This window comes from Cebus imitator, unplaced genomic scaffold (assembly GCF_001604975.1).
Source record: "Cebus imitator isolate Cc_AM_T3 unplaced genomic scaffold, Cebus_imitator-1.0 Scaffold577, whole genome shotgun sequence".
Taxonomy (NCBI): Eukaryota; Metazoa; Chordata; class Mammalia; order Primates; family Cebidae; genus Cebus; species Cebus imitator.
Window position 1 is genome coordinate 122,807 of NW_016107892.1, and position 20,956 is coordinate 143,762.

At 44.3% G+C, this 20,956-nt stretch overlaps 1 protein-coding gene across 1 annotated transcript in view; it reads left to right on the plus strand.

The window, feature by feature from the left end:
* LOC108294393 (hydrocephalus-inducing protein homolog) overlaps window positions 1–20,956 on the plus strand; it is a 186,004-nt gene that overhangs the window by 106,623 nt on the left and 58,425 nt on the right. Inside the window, exons 36-43 of the mRNA XM_017516259.2 lie at window positions 4,307–4,511; window positions 5,625–5,860; window positions 8,473–8,624; window positions 8,736–8,925; window positions 10,844–10,946; window positions 11,171–11,458; window positions 14,083–14,225; window positions 19,536–19,754. Coding sequence (XP_017371748.2) covers window positions 4,307–4,511; window positions 5,625–5,860; window positions 8,473–8,624; window positions 8,736–8,925; window positions 10,844–10,946; window positions 11,171–11,458; window positions 14,083–14,225; window positions 19,536–19,754 — 1,536 coding nt within the window. The remainder of the gene's footprint in view (window positions 1–4,306; window positions 4,512–5,624; window positions 5,861–8,472; window positions 8,625–8,735; window positions 8,926–10,843; window positions 10,947–11,170; window positions 11,459–14,082; window positions 14,226–19,535; window positions 19,755–20,956) is intronic.

A 20,956-nucleotide genomic window follows, 5' to 3' on the forward strand; every position in this document is an offset into this window, starting at 1 on the left:
GAAACCGAGTCTCATAGCATAACACCCGAAATGTCCAGATTTCAACTGAAAATCACTCATCATACCAAGAACCAGGAAGAATCAAACTGAAGGAAAATAGATAAATGCTAGATAACACTGAGATGACAGAGGTGTCAGAATTGGCTGAAAATGTTTCAGTGAGCAATTATAAGCATTCCTGGAAAATTTTTTAAATAGCACATCTCAGCAAAGAAAGAAGATGCAGAGAAGAAGCAAATGGAAATTCTGGAAATGAAAATAAATAACCAAACTTAGAACTCCATGGATGGGGTCAACAACAGAGAGGGGACGGAGGAAAGAATCAGTGAGTTGAAGACAGACCATAGGGATTCCTGTGTTAGTTTCACATTGTTCTCACAACAAATCACTTCAAATTTAGAAGCTCAAAATAATACACAATTTTTTATCTTATAGTTCTGTAGGTCAGAGTGCTAAAATCAAGGTGTTGGCAGGGCTGTATTCTTTTCTGGAGACACCAGGAAATAATCCTTTTCATTGTTTTTCCAGCTTTTAGAGGCAACCCACATTCCTTGGCTTGTAGTCCCCTCCTGTTATCCTCAAAGCCAGCAACAGGGGGTCGGATCCTTCTCACATCACATTACTCTAACCTCCTCCATAATCATATCTCCTTCTAACCCTCTTCTCTTTCTAAGGACCCTTGTGATTACATTGGGCTCATTATAATCCAGAATAATCTCTTCATCACAAGATTCTTAGTATAATCATGTCAACCAAGTCCTTTGCTGTGTAACGTAACATATTCACAGGTTCCAGAGATTAAGATGTGGACATCTTTGGGAGGCCATTCTTCTGCCCAGTCTAAACAAAAGAGAGAAAGTAGACTCTATTTTGAAACTCTTGAAGGTCTTTTTGAGTCTACTGAGAAAAAATGAATAGATGCTCAGGGATCTGCAGAACCATAACAAAAGATCTAATGCTCTTGTCATTGGAGTTCCAGAAAGAGTTACAAAAGGGGACTGAAAAGGTACTCAAAGGAATAATGACAGAAAACTTTTCAAATTCGACAAAAGATATAAACTTACAGACTCAAAAATCTGAGTAAACCCAAATAGGAGAAAACAAAAGAAACCCATGCTAACACACATCATACTTACACTTCTGAAAATTTTTAAAAATTTAAAAATCTTGCACACATCAAGAGAGAAATGAACCTTGAATGACAGCAGATTCCTTACAAAAACCATAGAGACCCAAAAGAAAGAGGCACAATATTTTCAAGTGTAGAGAACCAATAATGGTGAACCCAGAATCTTATATCCAGCAAAAATATTTCTCAGGAATAAATGGAAAATTGACTTTCTCAAATGAAACAAAGCTAAAAGAATTTGTCACCAGTAGATTTATCCCAAAAGAATGGCTACAGGAAGTTCTTTAAACAGAAAGTAAATAACGAAGTAATTGTAGAACATCAACAAGGAGGAAAAAATAATGGTAAGCAATAATGTAGGTAAATTCAGTAGATCTTACTTCTCTTCCTGGGTTTTCTAAATTATCTTTGTCAATGGAAGCAACCCTATAAGGCTGCCTGATATGGTTTTAAATGGATGTAGGGGAAATATATTAGAGAGGAGACAGGGGAAAGAATTAATGGACTTGAAGACAGACAATAAGAATTCCTCATAAAAAGCAGGTGAATGAGCAGTTGTTAAGCAAGATGGCAAATACTATAATTGAGGTGCATGTACATGGATAGACTCTAGAAAGATGGAAGAATGAAGTCTTGCTCTTCCTGGTAGCTATGTAGAGTCATTGAAGGCTTCACAGAGGAGGAGGTGCTTGATTGGTGTATCAGAATCATGTTTAGCTGCAGATAGCAGAAAATCCAAAGTTAGTGGTTTAAACAAATACAGTGTATATATAAATAGGGTAGGCAGTTGCTGGTGTCAGTTTAATAGTTTGTTGTTATTTGTGATTCTCTTGGCCTTTCCCTCATGGTTACAAGACGGCTGCTGCAGCTCCAGCCACCACCTCTACATTGAAGGCAATGACAGAAGTAGGTACCCTGCACTCTATGAACACAAATAATTATTGCTTGAAGTGAACTGGGTTTTGTACATGTTGGTTTTTAGGTCTTTTCAAGTGGTTTCCTCTTGTCAAGGAAAGGGTATTTTATTAGCATACATAATTTTCTACATATATTTCTGTAACTCTCATCTCTTCTAGAGACTTTTTTTCCTTCTTTGCCTACATATCTTCTCAGCCTTCAGTGAAACAGCCTCTCCAGGACTCTGCCTTTCGGTTTCAATGAACTTGTCCTCTCCTCTACGTTGGCAGCTTATTTTCATGGTCACAGCCGGGATCTGGCCTCACAGGAAACTGAGGTGCTTCTGAATCCTTGACTTCCAAGACCTCTTTCTCTGACCGCTTTCCTTTCTTCTAGCCTTCTCCACCTCAGCTCTTTGCCCTCACTATAACTTGCTCCTTGCTCTTTTGAGACAGTATCCTGCTATTTTCTTACTTCTCTCCAACCTTCTCCTCTGTCAGGATGGTTTATCTGGGGATCTCAGTGCCCACGACATCTCCTAGCACATAGTAGGTATTCAGAGTAAGTAGTGAACAAGTTAGTTGATAGCTTCCATGTATGTCTGCGCAGTCACACTGCACAATGCTAGGGGCTCGTCCACACAGATGCCTGTGTGAAGAGTGCCCCCTAGAGCTGTGCAGTGCACCACTGACCCAGCCACTTGCAGCGGCCATAGTAAGAACTTACAGACGTTCCGAATACCCGGAAGAATGCAGAGTCCGTGTCTGAGCATTGTCAGAACAGACCTCTTCCAAATACAGCATTGCTAGAGAATATGCCTGAAGGGGTTTAGTGAGATCGAGGGACAGGCCACTGGAAAGAGTGCATCTCCGAGGGGAAGAGGAGCAGAATTGGGTTGAAAGTTCATCAGTAACAAAGTCCCCACCTACCACCTCACCACTGTGATAGATTCCAGGCATGGTACACTAGGTGCCCTAAAGAGAGAGAACATAAATGAGACTGCCCTTGACAGCTTTCTAAAAATGAGAAAAAGGAAGAAAGCTCATGAGTACCACAGGCATGCATGCTGACTATGAAGCAGAATACCATGCCTCAGCATCAGTCCCTGGGAAGGGAATTCCATGCGCCAGCTACCAATCCCAGGAGAGGATTCTAAACCCTTTGCCAATATTGTGCACTGGTATCACTCCCAGGGGGGACCTCTAACCACCTCACCAGTGTCTGCTGGGGTTCCTAGATCTGGCAGGAGGTCCTTCACAAACCCCAGCTGCCAGAGGTTTTGCTCAAATCCAAGTGCCAGGGTATGGGTCCAGTGCGACAGAACACTCACACAAGTCACGCAAAGCAAGTGATCAGATAGGTGTCGAAAACCAATAGAAGCCTAGTATTCATGGACAGCTGGTCTCCCAAGGCTCAAGAAAGCTGCCTGGGCCAAATGAAGTCCCGTCTATGCATGCCCCACTTCACATTGCAGCTGAAAGGCACCAAAAGCATTCGGTCCCGGGGTTTTGTGTTTCAGAGGAAACGTAGATCTCTGAGGTGAAACATTGCAAGACATCCTGTTCTAGGAGGGATGAGAACAGAGCCTGGACTGTTCCAGACCCTTCCCTTATCTCAGGCCACTGCATTTTCAGCACATTCTACAGTCATCCGGAAAACTACAAGCAGGAGAGAGAAGAGCCGGGACATCTAAGGATTGCACCAACATCCTGTTTTGTGTTGTTTTTAGCAGTAATTCTATACCAGATGCTACGTTACATGCTTCACCCCTATTCTTTCATTTAAACCTCCAGCAATCTCTGGGATCGGGGCTTTAGCTCCGTTTTATAGATAAATAAACTGAGACTCAGAGAAGTCATTCGTTCAAGGTCAAACAGTCAATATTTAGCAGGGCTGGGATTCAAACCCAGGTGTATCTCACTCAAAAGCCCATAACCATACCCACTACTCCATTCTGCACCCTCTGCTTCAAGATACCCAGCTGAATCAGTGCTATATGATGTGGAGTCTGTCTGTTCCTTTAAGCCCTTAGTTCAAACACAGTTGGTCTGAAGGCATTTACATGGAAGGAAGTACTGAGAGAGCCTATCCCTGAAGACCACGCCCACCCCACCACCCATCCCAGTCCCTCTGTCCCTCTAGGAAGAGGAGTGAGGGCCCAGAGTGCGGCTGTGAGAAGAAACCCCACATGTCCCCCTCTCCACACCATCTCCCAGCTCTCAGTCTGGCTGTCACTCACTCTGCCACCAAGCTGCCTTCCCTCCCACCCTTGTTCTGCAGGCCCGCTTCTCCCATGGCATGTTCACCGTGTACCCCTTGTTTGGCTCCATCCCTGCCGGAGGACAGCAGGTCCTCAATGTTGACTGTGTGGCTGACCCCGTGGGAAGATGTGAGGAGTTTATAGCCATCGATATCTCCGGCCGAGACCCTACAGACCAGCCTACCGGCATTCCTTACACCCTGCTGGCTGAAGCCTGTCTCCCAGGTACTGACCACTCATACTGAACAACATCACTTAAAAGACATTCATCTGAGACCCGGTGCGGTGGCTCATGCCTGTAATCCCAGCACTTTAGGAGGCCGAGGTGGGTGGATCATCTGAGGTCAGGAGTTTAAGACCAGCCTGGCCAACATGGCAAAACCCCATCTCTACTAAAAATACAAAAAATTAGCTGGGTGCAGTGGCACATGCCTGTAATCCCAGCTACTGGGGAGGCTGAGGTAGGAGAATCGCTTGAATCCAGGAGGTGGAGTCTGCAGTGAGCTGAGATCACGCCACTGTACTCCAGCCTGGGCGACAGAGAGAGTCCATCGCAAAAATTAATAAATAAATAAATAACCTTCATTTGTAACACCTCTACCTCTTTCTTGCAAATTTTTCCAAAGATGTCTGGCAGACATGGCTGGACTGCTTCCTTTGGGGTCCTAGACCTTCCTCTAGTGTCTTCAGCTGTATTTCTCCAGGGCATGCAAGTCTAAAGGGGGAGGTACAGCTTTACACTCCCAGGAGGCTGGTCCTGGGTTCTCAGATGAATAATCTGTCTGAGAATCATGATGGGATGGGCTGTGGCACAGGACCCAGCACCATTGAGTCCCACTCATGGCCAGGTCACTCCCATGAACAAATGAGGTGGGAGGATTGCTTGGGCCCAGGAGGTCGAGGCTGCAGTGAGCCGTGATCATGCCACAGCACTCCAACGTGAGTGACAGAGCAATGTTCAGTAACTGAGCATGCAAAATCTGTAACCCCGCAGGACTGCAGATGAGGTGCAAAGAGAACGCCTCACACTTTGACCATAGGATCCCTGGAGCCTTGAAGCAAAGTGGCCCAGTTGCCCCCTTCCCTCCATAGCCCACCCTAGACCTTGGATCTTACCATTGGGAGAAAAACGCTCACTGGAGTGTGGCAACCAGCAAGGACAGTACAGAAGAGGAAGACAAGACAGAGTGTTTCCCATCCCTCACACCCCCTTGCATGACTTCCCCTGTTTGTCCTCTGTGGTTCTCCTTTGTGAGAATCCAAAGCTCCAAATTAGGAATTACAGAGCCAGAATCCAGTGATCAGGCAGCATCTCACAGTCTTCCCTTCACTCTCCAGCCTTTGTGACCGAAAACAATGCCTTGATATTTGAAGAGCACCAGATATGTACCAGCGCCAACCTGTACCACATCCTGCAGACCATAGAGAGTGGGGGGCTCTTTGTGGAGGACGAGAACAAGTTCATCTTTTGCAATGTCCTGGTAGGCCGCCAAGCCAAGGCTCGGTTCAAGATCAGCAATGTGGGAAAGATTGCCTGTGATGTCAACGTTGTAGTCAGGCCTATCTCCAATAAGGTAAGACACTCCCAATGGCCCTGGCCCACCGTGGTTGGCATAAAGCTGGAAAAAGGGCCCTCAGCAGCATCTGCTCTGGAGCCTGTATGGCTGAGTGGGAATTATCTGGGGCTTAGGCCCTGCTGGAAGTTTTGTGAAGTAACTGGGGGCTTTCCCCTAGGCCACTGGTGATACATCTGTCCCAGTGGGTGTCTCCACTGGGTACCTTTGTGATAAATGGGTACGCATGAATGAGCAACCCTCATTCCTCCATTAAATGCTCACCATGTGCCTAGAATAGACAAAGCATGGTGGGTAGAGGCTAAGGTGAGCACCAGCTCCAGACAAGCCTGCCTCCAGCTGCATATTCTGCTGGTAAGGGAGATTTGGGGCCGTGAGATTCTAAGGATAGGGTGAAATTGTGAGCATTTTTGGCCCTCCCCATGTGACAAGCACTGTGCTAAGTGATTTATATTTACTGCCTCCTTTCGCCCTGACAACCACTTTTCCAACTTTGTATTATTATCCCAATTCTACAGTTAGGGAAACTGAGGCTTAGAAAGACTAAACCCTTCCCCTAGGTCCCAGAGCCTGGAAATATAGGACTGGGCTTAAAGCCAAGCTTCATCCACAACAAGATAAAATAATGGTCTATCTCAGGGGTCTGCCAGACTCAAAACTGCCTTTTCTCTCTGAGTCAGATCATACCTTTTTTCACAACAGAATAGAAAATTCGTGATACCAAGAGAGGTCTTAATCAATGGGTTTCTGTGAACCTTAATTTCCAATCCAATGTGCAGCCAATACTCCCTAGTCTTATTTCAGCTGCTTCAGTTCTCTGCCTGAAAGTAGAATCTGGACCCAAGAGGTCTTCAGGCCCTAGAGCTGGCATTGTTCACAGCTCAGGGTGGTAGGGAGGTCACCAGGGGTGTTGGTATCAGCCTAGAGTTACAAATGGAGTGTGCATTCCTGGGGGATGTCAACACAGAGGGGTAGGGTTGGGGAGACTACACAATCCCTTTTAGGATTTCCCTCAGGCCCTGGTGACACCAAGTCATCATTATTCTCTGATCTTATTTGGGATACTAAGGGACAACTTTCTCCCTATTCTGTACTAAAAACATAAAAAGCGAGCAAGACTGACTTTTTTTTTCTTTTTTTTTTTGAGGCAGAGTCTCACTCTCATGGCCCAGGCTGGAGTGCAATGGCACCATCATGGCTCACTGCAGCCTCGATTTTTTGGGCTCAAGTGATCCTCCCACCCCAGCCTCCTAAGTAGCTGGGACTATAGACACTCACCAACATTCCTGGCTAGTTTTTATATTTTTTGTAGAGATGGGGTTTCATCATGTTGGCCAGGCTGATCTCGATCTCCTGGGCTCAAATGATTCTCCCACCTCAGCCTCCCAAAGTGCTAGAATAGCAGGAGTGAGCCACCACACCCAGCTGCAAGCCTGATTTCTAAAGAGAGACTTTATAAGGGGATTTGCAGACATCACATGTTCTCCTCCACCCTAGCTCACAAACTTGAAGGCTATCCCTTGGAAAAAGCAAAGATAAACCTGAGTGCCTTCAGTTTAAGAACAAGAGGGAATAGTCAGTCTTGAAACCCACCTACTTGCCATGAGAATGAAAATCCTTTTAAGGCCATGCCAGGGCTCCCTACACTCCTAAAACACGGCCACAAGATAGGAACAGATAAAGTGCTATGGGAAGTTGTCCTAGCCAAGGCTCTTGGAGTTACAGGGAGCAGAAACCCTCTCAGATTAGCCCAAATAAAGCAAGGCTTACTGCAGTGAATTGGACACCTCAGACACAGGTCAGAACACATCACGTGGCCGGGACTCCTTGGGACTGGCACCATCATCCGAAGTCCATCCTTTAGAAGACCAGTGGATGCTCTGTCCATCTCTCAGGGGCCACATGTCTCTCTCACAGGGTTTCCATTGCTCCATTCTCTCATCCAGCCTTCTCATTTTCCATGTGATTCAGACAGCTCCCAGCTCAGCTCCACATTTTAACAACCAGCACCAGCCCGGCACAGTGGCTCTCACCTGTAATCCTAGCCCTATGGGAGGCTGAGGCAGGCAGATCACTTGAGCCCAGGAGTTTGAGACCAGCCTGGGAAACATGGCAAAACCCCATCTATATTTTTTTTTTAATTAGCTGGGCATACTGGCACACACCTGTAGACCCAGCTACTCGGGAGGCTGAGGTGGGAGGATTGCTTGGGCCCAGGAGGTTGAGGATGCAGTGAGCTTTGATCATGCCACTGCACTCCAACATGAGTGGCAGAGCAAGATCTTGCCTCAAAAAGAATTTAAATACCAACCAACACCAATCTTTGGGCATCCCAATTTAGTTAACGGGGTGGGGTAGCAGGGAGAATATCTGACTTCCTGGCTTAGTTCATCTATTTGAGTCAAAAATCATAGGCCTAGCCAAATCCAGCCAGGCATCATTAAGAGATGGGTCCCAGGCTGCTCCCTCCAGGGCCCCTGACCCTACAGGCAGTGGAGCATGTCCACCACCGCATTTAGATGAGGCAGTTGGGGGAGCTCCTGAAAATGAGGAGCAAGCCTAATGAGAATGCAAAGGCGCTGACACACTCTGGTCTCTGCCCCCATCACCAGCCCTATGCCCGCATCGTCGACATTTTTGAAGTGGAACCCAACAAGATGTGCATTGCCAGTCATTCCCATGCCTTTGCCACAGTGTCCTTCACCCCGCAGATCATGCAGAACTACCAGTGCATCTTTGAGGCTACCTTGGATGGCTTGCCCAGGTACCAGCTCCCAGCTCCCTCTCCTGCAGCAGGGCTACAGGCCACACTCCCCACGGAGTGTCATTCCCACCATGCCAGGCTGACAGGCTGCAATCTTCCTGTTCCCTGTAGCACCCTGGCCAAGAGCCGAGGCCTTGTGTTTGACATCGCTGGTGAGGGGAACCTCCCTCGAGTGACGGTTGTACGGCCAGTTCTTCATAACCAATATGGAAACCCCTTGCTCCTCTTTAAGAGGCTTCTGCTTGGTCGTTCAGAGAAGCTACCTCTCATCCTCAAGAACAATGGCATCCTCCCTGCCCAGGTAATACTCGAGTGTGAAGCATGAGGCTGAAAGGGAGAAGAATCCAAAAGTTACACTCTGCCATGCCTAATGTAGGAGGACTTCTCTGTTGATCCACATACATTAACCTATGTGTCAGGGGCATGCGGAGGGGAATCTGGCATGGTGTTTGTCCTCAAGGAAAGTAGGAAACTGGATTCTACAATATATCATTACTGTCCAAGGTAGTATGCAGTGATGTGCACCAAGCTGAGTGGGTAGGGTTAGGGGTATTCTTAATATCTTCTTTATTTTTAATTGTTTTCTATAATGAACACTACATTTGTAATGAGGATAAGATGATAAAAGAAATTTCAGTAGGGGTGAGAGATTCAACATCTAAATGTGTTTTGATTCACTGATTACATTATAGTTTCATTTTTACCAAAAAAAAAAAGTGATGTACTGCACTCTACAAGGGACTGTAAGACTTTTGAAAAAGATCTATTCCCATCTAGATGATAAAGAGAAAATTCACTCTAAATGACATTTGAATGGGGCTCTTTGAAGGAGTTGGGTTTCAGCAAGTGGGCCTTTGGCAGTCCGTGCAAACCAGAAAGAGGGCGAAAGCTTCAAAGGTGCAAAAGCCAAAAAAAAAAAGAAAAAGCGCAAGCTACGGCAGGATCTAGTAAGCACCCAGCTTCATAAGAGCATAGGTATAGATAGAAGAGCAAAGAAGATAAAAATGGAAGCATACAGATATGGAGCAACTTGTGGAAGGCCTGGGATTCTCTAAATATTTTAAACCTTACTATTGTTCTTGCTGCTGTTGTTCTTATTGTTTATACATTTATGGCTCAGTTAGGTTTACTCATTTATTAATAATTTTTATTGCTGGGTCTCCAATTTTCCATCTGTATCAGTCAGTTCTTATGCTACCGATAAAGACATACCTGAGGCTGGGTAATTTATAAAGAAAAAAGAGGTTTAATTGACTCACAGTTCCACATGGCTGGGGAGGCCTCACTATCATGGTGGAAGGCAAAGGAGGAGAAAGACATGATTTACATGGTGGCAGACAAGAGGGATTGCGCAGGGGAACTCTCATTTATAAAACCATCAGATCTCATGAGACTTATTCACTATCACGAGAACAGCCTGGGAAAGACTCGCCCCATGATTCAATTACCTTCCACCAGGTCCCTTTCATGACACATGGGCGTTATGGGAGCTACAATTCAAGATGAGATTTGAGTGGGGACATAGCCAAACCATATCATCATCTTACGCCCTTTTCCTACCAACTGAAGAATACTCTTTAGTATTTGCTTAATGTGAGTCTGCTGGTGGCGAAGTGTCTATTTCTCCTTCATTTTTTAAATTATTATTCTTTAAGTTCTGGGGTATATGTGCAGATCTTGCAGGATTGTTGCATAGGTATACACATGCCATGGTGGTTTGCTGCCTCCATTCTCCTGTCACCTACATTAGGTATTTCTACTATTGTTATCCCTCCCTAATCTCCCCACCTCCTGCTATCCCTCCCCTAGCCCCCCACCTCGCAATAGACCCCAGTGTGTGATGTTCCCCTCCCTGTATCCATGTGTTCTCATTGTTCAACACCCGCCTATGAGTGAGAACATGTGGTGTTTGGTTTTCTGTTCTTGTGTCAGTTTGCTGAGAATGATGGTTTCCAGATTCATCCATGTCCCTACAAAGGACATGAACTCTTTGTTTTTTATGGCCGCATAGTATTCCATGGTGTATATGTGCCACATTTTCCTTTTCCAGTCTGTCATCGATGGGCATTTGGGTTGGTTCCAGGTCTTTGCTATTGTAAACAGTAGGCACAATAACTTTTTGGGGTCCTGCCCCAAACCCAGCACAGTATCTCGCCCCAGACTCAAAGCCTATGAGCAGCCTGTAAGCCTAGCACTCAGTCCTGCTTTCCTTCTGCCAGCTGCATGTTGACCTACAGGATGAACTAGGAGTCTTCTCCCTGAAGGGGAGGCCCAGCACCTCGTACATTTACATCACAGAGGAAAACAAGCCACATGAGAAAGGTAAGTGTGGGGAAGGTGCTTCTAGAGCGCAATGGATCTCAGTAGCTATTTCTATAGGGGATCACTCAGGGCCCAGCCAGAGAGGAATGCCCATTCTCATCACCACTGGCCTCTAGCTAAGGCTCGTTCCCATTTTAGGGTTAGTTTCCCTTCAACTGGGGTCTTTATGGATACACACTTCTTGAAACTGGTTCTAAATCATAACTTCTCTCTTCTTTTTGCAGCAAAGAAAGCTCACACAGCTTCCTTGGTTGTTTCTCCTGGAGATACAGCTGAATTTGATGTCTTTTTCCACTCCCAGAAGGTTGGGAGGGTGAAAGGAATCATCCACTTGTCAGTGATCAACAACCAGTATGAGGAGACCATCATCCACATTGTGGGAGAGGGCTATGAGGATGACATCACGTTGGACAACATCCACGGGCTGGTGGCATCCGCCAATCAGGAAGGCATAAGTATCTCTGAGTTCACAGAGATCCTCGAGGACAATGATATGGAAGACTTGGTGGCAGGTGAGAGAAGCAGTAGTGAGGTGTTGACAAGTGTTGCTATTGGGTCATTTGTTTTAAACAAGAGTGAAATTTACATAACAGGCTGGTTAGCTCCCTGAGAATTTAGGACTGACTCCCCTCACTCACTGTCTCACTCTCCTCACTGAACCGTGGCTTGCCTTGCTCAGTCATGGCAACCATCCTTCCATTTATTCATGTGTTCACTTGAGGAACATGTATGGTGCACCAAGTACATGTTCCAGGCATGCTGATCCCTAGAGTTTCAAAATTAACAAGGAAGTCTCTACTCTTAAGGAGCTTATAGTTTGATATTCAAATTCCAGTTCAACTAACAGGTAAATAAATGCCTTGCAGTTTTTCCTGTCTACATTTATTAGCTGGCTTGTGTGGGCAATGTCAATCTTGTTTAATTAGAGAGAGTATAGGTTTGGGCCATCTCTAGAACATCTGCACAGCCTCACTACTCAGTGAGCAGTTTGAGAACCTGTAGCATCAGCATTACCTGGGAGCTTGTTATAACTAGGGGTTTCAGACCTGCCCTGACCTACTGAATCAGAATCCACATTTTAAGATCCCACGTGATATGTGTTTATACTAAAGCTTAAGAATTGTTGTGCTACAGTCTATCAAGCACTGAAGCTTCATTTAGTTGACATTTTTGGGGTTGGAAAAATTTACTTCATTGTTATCGAAAAGCATTGGTTAAGTGCCCTAATTATATGGCTGGTTGCTAAAAAGTGAGTTATAAACAGAGCCCCACAATTTTTCTAGAAGCTTAATTACAGTCCTAGAATGTACCATTAGGTGGTCTACACAACATGAGTTGAGATCAACACTCCTCATATACCTGGTGTTTCATCCCTGTTTGAGGCTGCAGAGTGACATCTCTCTTATCAAGGATCAAGCAGGAGCCAGCAGTGAATCTAAGTTCAGAACTCAGATTTCATGCCCATAATAAGATTGCCATAGTAAGCCAATTAGAATAAAAGAGTCCCCAATAAATTGGAATTTCAGTTAAACTATGAGTAATTTTTAGTATATGTAATCCCAAACATGGAATGGGATATACTTATCGTAAAAATTATTCATTACTTATCTGTAATTCAAATTTAAATGGTACTCCTGTATTTTATCTGGCAATCCCAATCCTTTATAGTATTGTCTCACCAAACAAATGGAGTTGGGGTCTATTTTCTTTTGTACAAATGGAAGTGAGGGCTAAGGTGGGTGAATGGATGATAGATAGATGGATGGAAGGATAAATGGATGGATGGGTGGGTGGATGATGGACAAATGAGCGGATGATGATGGGTACATAGCTGAGTGTGTAGGTGGATGATGGGTGAGTGGGTAGGTAGATGACAGATGAATGAGTGGGTGGATGGGTGGATGATGGATAGATGCATGGGTGGATGGATGATGGATATATGGGTGGATGGGTGGGTAGATGGATGGATGGATGGATGGGTGATGGATGGATGGGTGATGGATGGATGGGCAAGTGAGTAGGTGGATGGTGGATGGAAACGTGGTTGATGGATGGATGGGAGGGTGGATAATGGATAGATGGATGGATGGGGAGATGATGGGTGGGTGGATAGGTCAATGATGGTTAGGTGGATGATGGATGGGTGGATGATGGATAGGTGGAAGAGTGGATAATGGATGGATGGATGGATGGATGGGTGAATAGATGATGGACAGATGGGTGGATGTTGATGGGTAGTTAGCTGAGTGTGTAGGTGGATGATGGACGAGTGGGTAGGTGAATGGTAGATGAATGGGTGGGTGGATGGGTGGATGATGGTAGATGAATGGGTGTGTGAATAATGGATGGATGAATGGATAGGCGGATGATGGATGGATATATGGATAGATGGGTGGGTAGGTAGATAGATGAATGGATGAATGGATGATGGGTTGATGGGCAGATGAGTAGGTGGATGATAGATAGGTGGATAATGGATGGATGGATGGGGAGATGATGGGTGAGTATAGGTGGATGATGGATGGGTGTATGATGGATAGATGGGAGGTTGGATAATGGTTGGATGGATGGACGGATGGATGGGTGTGGAAATAATGAATGGGCAGATAATGGATGGCTGGATGGGTGGGTGGATGGATGATGGCTGGCTGTGGGGTGGGTGGATGATAGATGGATGGATGATGGATGGATGAATGGACAGATGGGTGAATGATGGCTGATTGGGTTAGTGGGTGGAGGATGGATGGATAGGTGGATAATGGATAGATGGATAGATGGATGATGGATGGATGGATAGGTAGGTGTTGGATAGGTGGATGACGGATGAAAGGATAGGTAGGTGACGGATAGGAGGATAGATAGATGGATAGATAGATGATAGATGGATGGGTAGATAATGGATAGGTGGATGGTGGATGGATGGGTGGGTAGATGTTGGATGGACGGATGGATAGATGGTTGGGTAGGTAGGTTCCTTGAGGAATGAAATCTTGTTATTCAGAGATTTTAGGTTTTTCAAATATAACCATCCAAGGATGCAAAGATTGTATGAGAGTGAAGCACTATGCTTCCTTAAGGAAGCAGACCTTCAGTGGAGGCCAGGGAAAACTCACAGCCTTCTGCTTCTAATCCCTAGCTGCTCTGGTGGACCATATCCAGTTTGGGGACTGCCACATTGGACACAGCTATAATGTGAGCTTCACAGTCACAAATCACAGCCAAGTGAACGTGATACGGTTTCAATGGCCTGTTTTAGCTACAGTTACTTTCTCCCCACAGGTAAATAAAAGTCGTTCATCATTTTCTGGAATCCCTTAGGCCTAAGCCAACCCCAGACTGATTGTCAGCCCTTTCCTATGGATGCATGGCTTAGAATGAATGTATCTCAAGCTGAGAGACAGCCCAGGAATCATCCCTCACTTATACCAGGTAGCAGAGGACACTGTTCATGTCTCCCCTGGTTAAGAGGGAAAGGCAAAGAATGAAGTTGGCCAAGATTGTTGCTAGGCTGCTGTCAAGGGGCCCTGTGGAGGCCTGTATAGGTGAATACAGGTCCTCGTCTTCCTATCCCAGAGTGTGGAGCTATGTCCTCCTAGGTGTGTGTCCTTTAGAGTATCAGTCCTTCAAAATGCTTCACCAAAGGCTAGAATGGGGGTGATGGGTTCTGTGGACAACTGGGATTTATAAAATGTTTCAAGTTCCATCTTTCTCTTAAAGATTCCTTGTTCCCTTTGGCATGTTATAACCTAGTTAACTTTGTTTTACCTGGAATTTTCTAACCCCGTGTTTTCACATCTCCACAGCACACAGTTTTGAATTGCTGACTAAAGCTCAACATTGAACAAGGTCTAGGATACTGTTCTAGCAGATTGTTGCCTCTGCTCAATGATTGCTTTCATAGACAGTTCACTTCTGAGTTCCCAGGGCACTGGCACACCCCAGTCTCTTCACTGTCTCCTGCTCTGTTGACACACAGCCACTGAGTCTACTCAAGCACAGTACTCAAGGGGGATGGACTAAGGGGGTTGGGGATTCTGCTTTGTCATCTTTAAATCTTTGCATGCCATTAGGGATAAACTTTGCTTTTTTGGAGGGATGTAAAGTTCATTAGGACCCTTACCATTCCATTTCAACGTGGTCCAAATCCAACCCTGAAGAGAGCTAATATATCATTTTATTTATAAGTTGAGTGCTTACTATATGCCAGACATAGTTCTAAGACCTTGGTTAATCTTCTCAACAATGCTATAAGGCAAATGCTATCATATATATATATATATATATATATATATATATATATATATATATTGCATTTTAGGTTTTGGGGTACATGTGAAGAACATGCAAGATTATTGCATAGGTACACACTTGGCAGTGTGATTTGCTGCCTTCCTTCCCGGGAAATGCTATTATTTTTTTAGACAGTCTTACTCTGTTGCCCAGGCTGGAGTGCAGTGTTGCTCACTGCATCCTCTACCTCCCAAGCTCAAGTGATCCTCCTACCTCAGCCTTCCAAGTAGCTGGGACCAGGTATGCACCACAACACCTGGGTAATTTTTTTGTGCATTTAATAGAGACAGGTTTCACCATGTTGCCCAGTCTGGTCTCAAACCCCTGAGCTCAAGCAATCCACCTGCCTCGGCCTCCCAAAGTGCTGGTATTACAGGTGCAGTGGCCACTGCACCCAACCATAGATACTACAGTACTATTATCTGCATTTTATCTGTGAAGAAACAAACACAGTACAATATAATAGGGTAATCTGCTTTTGTGCATTATTTTTGTTAGCAAAGGGTGAGTCAAAGAAGGCAGAGAGGCCAGGAATGGTGGTTCACGCCTATAATCTCAGCACTTTGGGAGACTGAGATGTGCGGATCACAAGGTCAAGAAATCGAGATCATCCTGGCCAACATAGTGAAACCCCATCTCTACTAAAAATACGAAAATTAGCTGGGCATGGTGGCATGTGCCTGTAGTGTCGCAGCTACTTGGAAGGTTGAGGCAGGAGAATTGCTTGAACCTGGGAGATGTGGTTTGCAGTGAGCCAAGGTCATGCCACTGCACTCCAGCGTAAGGGACAGAGGATACTCCATCGCAAAAAAAAAAAAAAAAGGCAGAGAAAAGCTGCTTATTCTCCGTTTGTATATACACACCACTGGTACACATACATGCACACACACACATATATGACTTGGAAAAACCTTTCTTCTTGCCTCACTTTCTGGAGGAGGGAGACTGTTTTATCTGTCAGAAACATGATAGGACTGTCATATATATATAACCATGATAGGACTGGTATATATGTGTGTACACGTATGTGTATGTTCATGTATGCAAAATCATAAATGATTGTATTCGACAGCCCAAACTGGATTTCCCATATGTCTGATATGCTTCGGCAATTCTCAAACGTTTTGGTCTCAGGACTTCTTTATACTCTTAAACATTATTGAAAATCCACAAGAGCTTTGGTTTATGTGGACTATGTCTACCATAATTTACCATACTAGAAATTAAAAATGAGGATGTTTAAAAACATGTATTTATTTATTTCAAGTTATCATAAACCCATTACATGTTAATCAATACCATATTTTTATGAGAATAACTATATTTTCAAAAATTTGAGTAAAAGAAGTGGCGTTATGTTTTTATAAATTTCTTTACTATCTGGCTTAATAGAAGACAGCTGGATTCTCATATCTACTTTTACATTCAATTGGATACAAAATTGTATGTATTAGTTCATTTTCATACTGCAGATAAAGACATACCAAGATTGGGTAATTTATAAAGAAAAAGGGGTTTAATGGACTCATAGTTTCATGTGGCTAGGGAGACCTCACTATCATGGCAGAAGGCAAAAGGCACATTTTACATGGTGGCAGACAAGAGAAAAAAATTAGAGCCAAGAAAAGGGAAACCCCTTATAAGTCTCTTGTGGAGACTTACTCACTTCCACAAGAATAGTATGGTGGAAATCAACCCTATGATTCAATTATCCCTCTCACAACACGTAGAAATTATGGGAGCTACAATTCAAGATGATATTTGGGTGGGGACACAGCCAAACCATATCATTCTGCCCCTGGCCCCTCCCAAATCTCATATCCTCACATTTTAAAATGAATCATGTCTTCCCAACAGTCCCCCAAAGTCTTATTTCAGCATTAACTCAAAAGTCCACATGCCAGATTTTCATCTAAGACAAGGCAAGTCTCTTCCACCTATGAGCCTGTAAAATCAAATTAGTTACCCCCTAGGTACAATGGGAGTACAGGCATCGGGTAAATACAGCTGTTTCAAATGAGAGAAATTGGCCAAAATTAAGGGGCTATAGGCCCATGCAAGTCTGAAATCCAATGAGGCAGTCAAATCTTAAAGTTCCAAAAGGTCTCCTTTGACTCCATGTCCCACATCAAGATCATGCTGATGCCAGAGGTGGGTTCCCATGGTTTGGGCAGCTCTGATCCTGTGGCTTTGCAGGGTACAGTCCCCCATCCCCCAGCTGCTTTCACTGGCTAGAATTGAGTGTCTCTGGCTTTCCCAGGTGCATGATGCAAGCTGTTGGTGGATCTATCATTCTGGGGTCTGGAGGAGAATGGCCCTCTTCTCATAGCTCCACTAGGCAGGACTCTGTGTGGGGACTTCAACACCACATTTCCCTTCCACACTTCCCTAGCAGAGGTTCTCCATAAGAGCCACATCCCTGTAGCAAACTTCTGCCTCGACATTCAGGCATTTCCATTACCTCTGAAAATCTAGGCACAGGTTCCCAAACCTCAATTCTTGACTTCTATGCACCCACAGGCTCAACACCACGTGGAATCTGCCAAGTCTTGGGGCTTGCACTCTCTGAAACCATGGCCTGAACTGTACATGACCAGAGTGGCCGAGATACAGAGCACCACGTTCTTAGGTTGCACACAGCAGGGGGGGGCCTGGGCCACCCACAAAACCATCTTTTCCTCCTAGGCCTCTGGGTCTGTGATGGAAGGGGCTCTCACAAATGTCTCCGACATGCCCTGGAGACATTTTTCCCATTGTTTTGGCAATTAACATTTGGCTCCTCACTACTTATGCAAATTTCTGAAGCCAGCTTGAATTACTCCTCAGAAAATGGGTTTTTCTTTTCTATCATCAGGCTGAAAGTTTTCTGAACTTTTATGCTCTGTTTCCCTTTTAAAACTGAATGCTTTTAAGAGCACCCAAGTCACCTATTGGATGCCTTGCTGCTTATAAATTCTTTCTGCCAAATACCCTAAATCATCTCCCTCAAGTTCAAAGTTGTACAGATCTCTAGGGCAGGGGCAAAATGCTACCAGTCTCTTTGCTAAAACATAGTAAGAGTCACCTTTACTCCAGTTCCCAAAAAGTTCCTCATCTCCATCTGAGATGATCTCAGCCTGGATTTCATTGTCCATATAATCAGCATTTTGGTCAAAGCCATTCAACAAGTCTCTAGGAAGTTCCAAACTTTCCCACATTTTCCTGTTCTCTTCTGAGCCCTCCAAACTGTTCCAACCTCTGCTTGTTACCCAGTTCCAGAGTCACTTCCATATTTTCAGGTATCTTTATAGCAGTGCTCCACTCACTCTACCAGTACCAATTTACTGTATTCGTCCGTTTTCATGCTGCTGATAAAAACATACCTGAGACTGGGTAATTTATAAAGAAAAAGAGTTTTAATGAACTTGCAGTTCCATGTGGCTGGGGATGCCTCACAATCATGGCAGAAGGTGAAAGGCACATGTTACATGGTGGCAGACAAGGCAGAAAGTTGAGAGCCAAGTGAAAGGGGAAACCCCTTATAAAACCATCAGATTTTCTAGACTTACTCACTACCACAAGAACAGTATGGGGGAAACTGCCCCCATGATTTCATTTGCCTCCCACCAGGTCCCTCCCACAACGTGTGAGAATTACGGAGTCTGCAATTCAAGATGAGATTTGGGTGGAAACTTAGCCAGACCATATCACCATATATCACATAACCTCTGGAAAACTCTGTTGTACACTTATGAGAAAAATGAGAGTGAAGAAGCCAAATAACATCTTTGTGTTACTATGAAAATAGTCTTGACCTCATGGACCCCCTGAAAAGGTCTTGGGGATCCCAAGGTCACTAGAACCCCTTTGGAGAACTGCTAGTATACTGTATTCCTCTTTCCATAATTTGTATAGATTATATTGATTCAGAGTGTCACATTTGAGCCCAACTGCTTGGGTCTAAATCCAACTCCTCCAAAATTAAAAGCCTTGAGCAAGTTACAAGTTTCATTGTCTGTAAAATGGGAATAATAGCTGTACATCTCAGGTTTATTGTAGGGATTAGGAGAATTGTGTAAAGGTTTAGAATAGTGCCTGAAGCAAGTAAGTTTGATCAATATTAGTTGTTCTTGTTATGATTATTATGTTTCTACCTAAGAACCTCTTTTACATATTTAATTCTGTCTACATACACAGGCTTGACTGATGAATTTTTTGCCAAGACCTTTGGCTCCTTCCCTTCTCTAGAATATCACCAGCATGTATGAAGAGTCCTCAAGATTAGATTCTCAAAAATACTAATACCAGGCTCTTCCCTAGGTGGGCCACCTCCACCCTGGGTGTGCCAAGGACATAGTGGTGACCATGAAGTCAGACATACCCATCAACCTGAAGAACATGCAGATCAAGTGCAAGCTCTCCAAGATCATGTTTCAGGTCCCTGCAGACCAGGTCCCTGACTGGGATGACCGCATGCGCACCGTCAAGTGGGTGGACGTGCCCAGAAACATGCCTGGAACTCTCACTACAAAAAGAAAAGTAAGTGGAGACGTTAAGCATCAATCTGACCAGACCTCCGTGCTTGGATTCCTACTGCTCTCAAGTCCCTTGTTTCCTTTTTTCACAGAAAAAAAGAAAAGGTTACCATTCTATTTGACCTTGATTCCAAAAGTAACAAACCAAACTTCCACACATGCTGCCTGCCATCCATGCTACATGTACCACATATCTTCATTGGTAGACCTTTAGCTTACGTCTTGATAAGTAGTTTAGCAAGTTCTCCCACCTTTTTCTTCTTCAAAAATGTCAAGACTAAACTTTTAGTTGTTTCCTTTCTCCCTCAGGTGTCCAGAATCACATTAGTCGTCATCTTTGGTTCATGGCAGGATCTCATCTTTGGGCCGTGTGTGCCCCTCTTTTATTCATTCCTTGGTTAGTTGTTGTTTTTTTAATAACATAATACACAAAGACAAACTCACACCCAACACGGGAAATAGAACATTGACTACCTGTGTGATTCTCAGCCATTCCATCCCTCAGCCTCTATCCTAGAGGTAATCACTATCTTGACTTGACTTGTTCACTCCCTGGGTTTTTTGTGTTTTGTTCTTTTTTTAACCTATGCACACTAAAAGATATATCAGGTCAGGCTCAGAGGCTCATGCCTGTAATCCCAGAACTTTGGGAGGCTGAGGTGTGCAGATTGCTTCAGCCCAAGAGTTTGAGACCAGCCTGGGCAACATGGTGGTTGCCATCTCTACCCAAAAATAGAAAAATTAGCTGGGTGTGATAGTGCACACCTGTAGTCGCAGCTACTCTGGTGGCTGAGGTGAGAGGATCATCTGAGCTCGGCAAGGTCAAGGCTGCTGTGGGCCCTGATCACACTGTACACCAGCCTGGAAGACAGCGTGTGGACTCTTTCCCAAAAATTAAAAATAAAACGTATATTGTTTAGTTTTAAACTTTAAAAAAAGTTATTGTATTATTGTATGTGGTCATCCAGATTGTCGGATGTGGCTGTAATATATCCATTTCACTGCTACATAAAATTCCATTATTATTTATTCCTTCTCCTTTTGAAAATTATTTGGGGTTTTGCTATCGCAGGCATTATTGTTCATTTGGTGTTCATTTGTAAGAGTTTATATTGCTGGAAGTGGAATGGCTGACTTATTGGATATATGAATGTTCAGCTTGCCAAGATAATGCCCAACTATTTTCCAGAGTAGCTGTACCAATTT